The 9407-nt window shown below is 46.0% G+C and overlaps 1 protein-coding gene across 1 annotated transcript in view; it reads left to right on the top strand.

Annotated features, from left to right (window-relative positions):
• The first annotated feature begins 299 nt into the window (after window positions 1-299).
• Window positions 300-9407, top strand: part of GABBR2 (gamma-aminobutyric acid type B receptor subunit 2) — a 465813-nt gene continuing 456705 nt past the window's right edge. Inside the window, exon 1 of the mRNA XM_063398360.1 lies at window positions 300-742. Within this exon, the coding sequence (XP_063254430.1) occupies window positions 428-742 (315 nt within the window). The 5' untranslated portion in view covers window positions 300-427. The remainder of the gene's footprint in view (window positions 743-9407) is intronic.

The following is a 9407-nucleotide window of genomic DNA, read 5'->3' as shown; positions in this document are numbered from 1 at the left end:
GCGCCTGAGAGGTGCTGTCCCTCCCTGAGCGGACAGGGGGGACAGCTGCCGGGGAGGCAGCGGCAGGTCCCGCTCCCTTGCTGTGCCGCCAGGGAGAGCGGAGGAGGGTGGTGGGGAGCCTATCTGTGTGTGCGCGGTGGTGGTGGTTATTTATTTATTTATTGCTCCTGGTGGTTGCAGCTGGCAGACCTGGGAAGGAGTAGGCGCCATTGCCAGAAGGATTATTGCCAGGGGAGGGGAGGGGGGGGGGGGGAGAGAGAGGAGACCCCGAGGCTCCCGAGGAAGCGGAGGGAGGCAGATCTTTTCCTCCCGCCTTGGCTTCTGCCGCCGGGGGATGCGCCCAGACTGAGAGGGGCTCGGCTCTCTTCCGCCGCTCAGCCCGTTCCCCCACCCTCAGTCCTCCTCCTCCTCCTCCCCATCCAGCAGCATGCATCCCTCTCCGCGGAGACCGGCCGCTGCCACCTCCAACCCTGCCATGCTACTGCTGCTCCTGTGCCTGGGCTGGGCGCCGCCGGGCTGGGGCTGGCCGCGGGGCAGCTCCCGGGGGGCGGCCGGGCTGCCCCCCAACGCCACCACGCCGATCTCCATCATGGGCTTGATGCCGCTCAGCCAGTCCGAGGAGGACCAGAAGAGCCGGATCGGCCGGGGAGTGCTGCCCGCCGTGCAGCTGGCCATGGATCAGATCCGCAACGAGTCCCTGCTCAACCCCTATTTCCTGGACCTGCGGCTCTACGACACGGAGGTAGGGACCGCCGTGGGCCCCGCGCCGCCGGGCGCAGGGGGAGGCGCCGCCGCCCAGTCCCGGGGCGCTGCGGGAACAGGGGCGCAAGGGCAGCGCGGACGCCCGGGCCGGGGCTGCGGCTGCCGGCAGAGCCGTGCGCGCCGCCTCCGAACCCGCCCGGCCCCGCAGGCTGCCGGCAGATGTGCGGGCACCGGCGGCGGAGGGGGAGGACGTGGAGCCGGCGGGCCGTACCCTGCCCGCCCGGTATTATCAGGAGCGGCTGCCCCGGCCGCTGGGGCTCGGCCCGCCGCCCCAGGAGCGCCCCTGCCCGGGAGTCGCCTGCAGCGCGGGGGTGGGCCAGGACGGGTGCCCGGGCGGCGGGGGAGCTTGGCGGCGGCGGTGGCTGGGATCCGCTGCCCTCGGCACGCACGAACAGCGGTGGGAGGAAAGCCGCCTCGCCCAGCGAAGCCGCGGCCGCATCCCTGTGCCAGCGCCACCCGCTCAGCAACAGATGCACGGCGGGCGCTGCGCTCCCCCGCGCCGCCAACGGGCTCACGCTGCCAGCCCGGCTCATCCCGTGCGGCGACGGGGCGCGAAGGGCAGCGGCCGCAGCCGCAGCTGGAGGAGCAGGCGGGCAGGCTCTCGCAGGGGTTCGCTGAGTTTTCCCCCGTCCCTGCCCTCCGGCGGGAGCGGCTGAGCGCTCGCCCGGGGCTGCGTGGCGGGCGGGCGGCGGCGGCGGGGCGCGGAGGCGGTCGCTTCTCGGGAAGAACTAAATTTGCAGTGCCGGTCCCCGCGGAGCGCCGCCAGCGCGGCGGGATGCCTGCCCCCGTTCCGGAGCGCTGCCAGCGGCCGGTGTCAGGGCTGGGAAAGGGGAGAGCCCTGCTGAGCCAGGAAACACGTTCCCTTTACCTGGAGAGAGAGGCAGGGAGCGAGGCGAGGGCTTTGTCGAGTTGGTTGCCGCTGCCACCCGCCCGGAACTGCCTTTGGTTTTTGTCACAACTTCAGTGCCGGTGTGTTTGCGGAGGTACGCGCGGGTCCGGTGCCGGGGCTCCCCTGAAGATGGCAGTCGCTTCTTGTGTAATGCTGGCGGCCGGGGCTCGCTTCCAAGACAACCCCCAGTAAAGCAAGTGACTGCTGAAAATCTTCCCGGCTGTAATTTAAGGAAGACCCTGTCTGCTCTCCTTCAGTTCTCAGGGTCCGGGGGGAGCAAGCTGAGAGCAGCAGTGACAAGCTGTACTGCTTCGTGACAGTGTTTCCATCCCTGAAATGACTATCAAAAGGATCTCCTTCCAGGGTGGCTGCTTTTCTGCTTTTTATTGACATAACTTTGTCATAGTGGTGGGGTTTTTGGTGTGGTGTTTTTTTTTCGTTTTGGTTGGTTTTTTTTTGTTGTTTTGGTTTTTTTTTTGTTTGTTTGGTTTTTGTTTTTTGTTTTTTGTTTGTTTTTTGTTTTTTGTTTTTGTTTGTTGGTCTGGTTTTTGTTTTTTTTGTTTGTTTGTTTGTTTGTTTGTTTGTTTGTTTGTTTGTTTTTCAATCTCTGAGCTGGAATGCAAGGAAGGCAATGCTGCTGAAGGTGTCACTTAGGAAGGAGCAGGCTGCCATCCTGTTGTGTTGTGTGAACCAGACTAGATACTGACAGGGAATACAGGCGAGATCAGCCTAGAGTAGCTGCTTGTTTCCTTAAAAAAAATGAATCTCAGGGAACTCTGCAATTGTAATGAAAAGAATTATGGGGGATTTTCTGAATGGCATTACCTGTCTCATAAAGTGAGATGCATGTTAGGAAAAAAAAATCACAATTCTCCTAATCCTGTTTTCATGACGTTATTATATATTAGCTCTTCCCTTGGATAGAATTATTACAAAAATAACATATGCATAAGATTTAGAGAAGCCTAGGCAGAATGTCCCCTCTTCATACAGTAACATCTTAATCAATAAGGTACTGCACTTTATTGCAGTCAAAATATTGTGATTTACTTATTTGAGATTTTGGGTTCTGAACTAGGTAGCTATCATTAAAATATTCAGGAAAGAATTACCCTGCTTTTTCTGGAATGAGTATCAGTTTCTTAAAAATGGCATTTTTACTGTTTTGTACTTCAGGGACATAAGAAATCAGGGTCATGTTGCCAGCTTTCTATGTTGCTTTGAATGCTTTTAAGCAATTAATAAATGGATGGTTATGGAATGCTCAGTCAGGCGAACATACATGTTTGGAGTACAGTTGGATCATTATTGCGTGCTTAATAGTGACAAGTGAATAAGTTACTGTCCATGAAGAGTGCTAGTTTGACTGCACCCCAACGGAGCAGGCTAATGCCTGGAATAGCCATTAAATACCTAATGGCAGCACAAACTTTTTCACTCGGTTCAGACATTACCTTTTTCCTTCGGTGCACTTACGGTAAGCAGGAAGGTAGCTGGCTCACCATGCCCACTTGATTTTCAGCCTGTTTTCTGAGGCTGCCAATAAATAGATATGCCCGAAGGGCCCGGATCCTTATCGTTGCATAATCAGAGACCAGGGAGTACTTCTCCCTCTCAGGGCTTCACCTCCCTCTCAAGGCTCAGGTGGTGCTTGTGACATTGTTGGCTCTTGAAAGAGAGACTGTAGAGCCTTAAACACATGGGATTTGTTTAATAGCTTGAGAAATAATTGAAGTATATTTATAATGCTTTGGAAATGTATGGCAGTGATTTACTAACTCATGTATTCTCTCTTATATCTCTCCAAAATCCTCCACTGTTGCAGTCTGATTCTTGTATTGCAGTTTTCTGTAATGCTTTAACTGAGTGCTTGTGAAAAAACAATAATGAAAATAAACAGACCAGATTTTAATTTTTTTATTATGCATTCATGTTCATTCTGTCAGAATTGAACTGAATATTCTAGCTGGCTTGATAGTTCTGGTTTGTATAAAGTAAGCATTATAATGCCTTTACTTTCTGACCAACCATCTGAAGAACTTCATTGTGCCTTCTAAGGTCAACTGCTGTTTGTCAGCACTTGAACTCGTTAGCCTTTGAGGACATGAGCAGCAGCTCTAGTGTTTTTCAAAGCGTTTAAATTGAATTAAGCACTTACGTACAACGTTTAGTTTGTCTCAGTCGAGATTGTGTGAATTACATCTTTGTTATGAAATATGACCACAAGTTACATCACGTACAAAAAATGCAGAGGCTTCTGTTTTGAGTATTTTTTGATCTTTAAATGTGCTTGGAGTGTGATCCTGATCCAGTCTTTTTTGCTACTTTATGGGCATGTCTTTATCTATTTGGGCATTCCTATGCAGACTCAGCCAATAAAACCCAGCTCAAATGTAGGCATTTGCAGAACTGAGGTCTAAGTGACTTTACTTTGTGTTGTTAATTTCAATGAGAGTGGCAGTCTCTCTCTAGAGGAGACTCTTGGGCAAAATTTCATAACTGTGTTATTTTAGAAACTCAAGAATTTATAAAGTGATCATCTCTAAAGAGTCTCATCCAAACCCCATTGAAATTAATGGCAGTAATGCACTGATTCCAGCGGCCCTTGGACTAAGTCCTAGAAGTTAAGGGTGCTTGATAGTTTATGGCTTCAGATCAACAACCATGATACAATAGTTCTTTTTTTTTTCCCATCCCTATGATTGTAGCTTTATTTAGTTGAAAAAGCAAAGAAATATTTTGCAAAATAATGAAAGAAAAACCTCTACAAACACCAGATATAGCTCAAGATGCACATAAATCAGGAAAGATGATTTCAGCTTAAGCACCCTGACACACATATGTTGGAGGAAAAAAGCAGAATAACCCAAAAATAAAGGAATTCATCATTCTAGTGGACCTTATTATCAATTTCAACAGTAGTTGATTTGTATCAGGGAAAAACTGACCATATAGTAACAGGAGGAAGAGGCACTGTGGAAGAAGGCAAGGGAAGTTAGTAGAAGTTGGATATCTGGCCTTCTGCATCTGGACATCTTCCCTCAAATATGCACTGGGTTTTCTGATTTCTTGTAGGAGCAGTGCCGCAAGTGATGTGCAGACAGTTTGTGTAGTCAAGAAAACACTTGTTTCTGAAGATCAAAGTGAGTCTTGACAAGCTAAAAAAAAAAATCTTCCTGAAGTAAGTGGGTATATTATCACAAAGAGGAAAGAATATTTGTACTGGGGGGTGGAGATTATTTAATTTTCTCTAACTACAAAAAATACCTTGTGGTAATCATGATATAATCTGATCTTTGTGAAATAATACATTGTAATACCTTTAAATAGCGTGTTTGCATAGAGGAGTGAGTTCTGGAAAATGCACAGGACTCCATAAAATCTGAAAGAAAATGTGAGCTTATTTATACTTGATACATATTTGCCTTTTTCTATTCTCTAACTAAGTAGAAAGTGCCTTTGCTAATTTATCTGACAAGAAATTACAGTCTAGGTGCAGTATGTGTAGACTTTATCTTTGTTTCCTTCTTTTTACTAAAAAAGTGTGTATGTTTTCAGTAAAACTCTCCAAACTTAAGAAAGGCCACGCACCCATCCGAGTCATTCTTAGTAGCTGTTCTTAGCTTAAAGGACCCCGAGCCCCCAGACAAAGACACCTCTTCCAGAAAGTCCAGTTGTGAGCAGTGTCAACAAAATGCACTCATGTCTTGCTCCTGCAAGTGCGAGTAAGAGAACTATTCACTTTTGCTAAGTATGGGGAACACCTTCTGGAAACAGGAGAGCAGGTTTGTGTCAGTGGTACAGAAGAAGATGTCTGTCCACTGGAGCTCCACATGGTGGTCCGCAGAGAGGGACAAACAGTACTGGTTGCTGTCTGAAAAACTCCCCCACTACTGTAATTGTACTGAGCAGGGGCACCTCCACCCCCTAAAGAAATGCATATGATGTGTTGGTTAGGCCCTCTGTCCTAGGCATTGATCCAATTCCCTCTAACTTGGATTTGCAAGAGAAAGCATGGTGTACCAAAATCAAGTGGGGTCTCTGGGGGTGAGCCCTGTCATGCTTGTGGGTGCTCTGAGCACTAAATTTTCTGGAGCCTTATTTTGATTTCCGGACTGCTCAGAGTGGGACAGGCAAGGCGGTGTTGTGGTCATCTGAGGGTAACAGCTGAACACACAGGAGATGTCAGGGTGTGAAAGGCAGTCCGGTTTACAGCAGACAGAGCTGGCAGATGTTCGTTCTTGTATCGTCAGGGGTGTCTGGCATACGTTGAGTATGGGTAATTGAGTATTGGGTAATTTTTTACCTGTAGATATTACCAAGTGCTCGTGCTGTCTGATATTTGCAGAGGGTGAGGCATTGAAATGCACTGCGCTGCCTGCCTGGTGACAGTCGCTGTCTGCTCTGCTGGTGACACTGCTTGGAAGGGACATACTTCTGTAAATAGGCAGTGTTCCCTCTGCCTTCCACGTAACATGACTCCGTTTGCGACATAACCTCCTTTTGCTCTAGAGTTTTGTAAACTTGGAGGAAATAATCTAAAAGTTAAGTATTTATGTTAATTCTATGCTGGCTTCTCCGCTGATGTTAAGATGTGGGTGGGGAGAGGAGAGAAATCATGTATTCACCGCACCCACTCCTCTGGGTGCGGATCCCAGACCTGCAGAATGTATAGCCTCTAAATATCTCTGCAAAGAGATTAAAGCCAGTTTCTGGCATATGTCTTGCAATTTCTTGTATAACTTATCCTATGCATGCTGCAAAACACACTGTTATGGAATCTTTCGATTCAAATGCCAAACACGCTCCATCAGCATGGAAAAACTATTTTTTGGAATAAATCTAGGAAGTAGTATCTATCTGCATTTGAAGAAAGAGTAGAAATGCCCTGTCCTCTTATATGGTTATCAGCCAGAGTTAATTATTCAAGTTTGTGGAAAAAATGGGGTGTAATATCCTGGTGATAACTGTGAAGAAAATATTTGCAAGAGGAAAACAGAGAGGAGGGAGCTAGATGAGAGAGTTTTAACGATGGCATTCACAAAGAAAGTTGTTGGTACGCTATTTATATTGTTTTAATTAAATACATGTAACTGTTTGGAATGACATCATAAATAGCACTGAATGTCAAGGCTGCAAAACACCATCTTGCATTAATAATCTGAGTATGATGATACATATGCATGTCAAGCTTGCTTTGCTTTGAACTTCATTGCATTATGGACGTTCCCATGGCATAAAGCAGAAGAATAATGCCTTTGAGCAAACTGTAGAATCCAGGAACTCAACAAGTCTTTCATGAAAACTCAAGTGGACACCATTGCTATGACAGGAAAGGAGATACTTTTCCTTAGGAAAGGTTGAACCGATGCATGCAGAGGTCTGGCTGGAGGAATCAAGTGGTGCAAGTTAACCCCCTAAGTTGCAAGAGGAAAACTCCCTAAGATTCCTTTCAACTTGGATAATTTTCAGGGTAGCTGGGGTTATTAGAGATGTGTACTGAGGTCAGTGAGCATAGCTATGACTCAGTGGAGATGTCTGTTAATACGCAGCAGCCCCTTATATCCCAGGAAGCCTATTTCAGACTGTGGGATTCCAAACTGAGATGGTGCAGTGCACATACATCATATTTTTTCAAATTTATTTTTGTACTAGGAATCTTGGAACTAAGTCAGTGACAGAGCCTCAAACTTTTCAGCAGCCAGATGCACTGTTCTCTGATTTGTGGGTCTAGCTGAGCTAGAAATGAGATTTGCAGTACTTTTGTGGTTCTTGGGCTCCAGCATTAGTGGCCCAGTAGCCTGGCTCCTGAAGCAAGCTCATCCAGGGACACCGCTGCTGTGATTTAAAGAAGGTGGTGCCCCTAAGAACAGGTGGAATACGTTTTCAGTCATCCTGTGCCTCCACTTGCCCTGCCACTGACACTTAGGGGATGCCTTCTTTGCCAACCAGGGGTTTCTCTACTTGCAAAGCCTTTTGCTGTGGGTAAGATCTGCTGGATTTGGGGACAGCTTGATACTGCCTGCTGAGTGGAAGTCGGACATACTGACTGGCAAACACTTTTTTAAATTCCTTTTTCCCCCCCCTTTGTGATAAAATAGCCATGTAATTTCATTGTTAAGTCAGTGATTGATGTTCAGTTTCTGTGCCATTCATTTTTCATTATTTCTGACAATTTTATCCATAGTATTTTTCAAATAAGTTTTCTCAAATGTGAAGAGGAAAGCTAACAAATTAAAGACAAATATCTGCCTTCCACCTGAAAACTAGACTCACAAAGAATAAAGAATATGGGGGCAATTCAGCTGGGTTGTCCAAATTGTTGTTACTGAGACTTCTGAGAGATAAAGGCCCAGATAATGGACTAATTGCTTTAAAGTGAACATCAAGACTCTGAGTGATAGGATTAGAAAACTTAGGTTTCTTACTATGGCCATGGTACTTTCCTTAAATAATTAATGAGTTCTAAGATCAGAGGACCATTAGGATTATCCACATTTTACAATACAGACCATATATTTTCAATGGGGATTTCTGCCAGCCTACTACAAACTAGAAAATGTGCTTTAGAAAACCTTTCAATTTTGTCTTAAGGATCCCCGAAAATCCTTGTCCCTGGACAACTTTTCTCTGTGATTTGGTTGAATCCCTTTAAAGGTCCATTGTTATTTCCAGCTTAAACTCTGCTGACCCTGCAGCCACTGAAGCTGTGAGAGTAGAAGCTCCAATTTTTTTTACATACACCGCCTTCCCTGCAGTACCTTACCATCTACAGGCTTGGGGAGCCACCAGCAAAAGAGGGGGATCAAGGCTTTCTGACTTTTATGGCTGTCTAGGGGATCCTTCCCTTGTATGAAGGACTCTGATGGATTGGATCCTGATGGAATCAGAAGACTTCTTCAGTTTGTCAGATTGTCACAGACTTTATGTGAAAACCTTGTATGCTTGCTTCTTTGCAAGCTGCGTCTGCCAGGCTCCTGTGCTCTGTCTCTGAATAGATGGTTCTGCAGAACCCTTTTTGAATTCTTGCCTGATTTGCTTCTTTGCCCCCACCTTTTTTGTCAGACCCTTTTTGCACAATCCCCATCAGAGGAATTTATCATGTCTGTCTGATTAAGTTATTTCCATAATCTCTTTTTATTTTATTTATCAAATAATCACCACTAGTATCTCTAAAAGAATCTATTTGTTGAATCTTTTATGTCCTTAAAGTAGTTATGTATTCTAATTTACCATTTACCTGGGGTAGGCCTCGGCTTCTGCTGCAGCTTCATTGAACTACAGAATTATGTGAGGATGCATACACACAATAGGTGTCTAAGTAACCATTTTACATCCAAAACCTCCAGGGAGAAGTAGTAAGAGGCCCCTTTTGGGATGCTAATTAACTTCCTTTCCACTGTTTACCGCTCCTGTTTTCACAGGAATTAAGTGTTTTTCTAGCAAAGAATAAATCTCTTTCTTTACTATCTTTTTATGAAGGAACAATTTTTAACAGATTAACACTTAGTGTGGTATAAAATATAACATGTAACATTTTTCCAGCATTGTCATTCAGATGTGCACGTGTTTCTCTTACCAGCACCGTGTAAGTATATTTTAGTATACACATATGGTATAAAAATACTAAGCTCTGTGTTTTTGTGGGGTCTTCCAAATAATTCTAAAGTTCTATAAAAGCACCTTGGGTTTTGCTTTCTATTTTCCCCTGTGAATTTGGCAAGCCCAAAGTATTAATAATTTACAGGAGGTTGAT

The sequence above is a fragment of the Prinia subflava genome, chromosome 1 (genome assembly GCF_021018805.1).
Source record: "Prinia subflava isolate CZ2003 ecotype Zambia chromosome 1, Cam_Psub_1.2, whole genome shotgun sequence".
Classification (NCBI taxonomy): Eukaryota; Metazoa; Chordata; class Aves; order Passeriformes; family Cisticolidae; genus Prinia; species Prinia subflava.
This window is presented reverse-complemented; position numbering and strand designations above follow the sequence as displayed.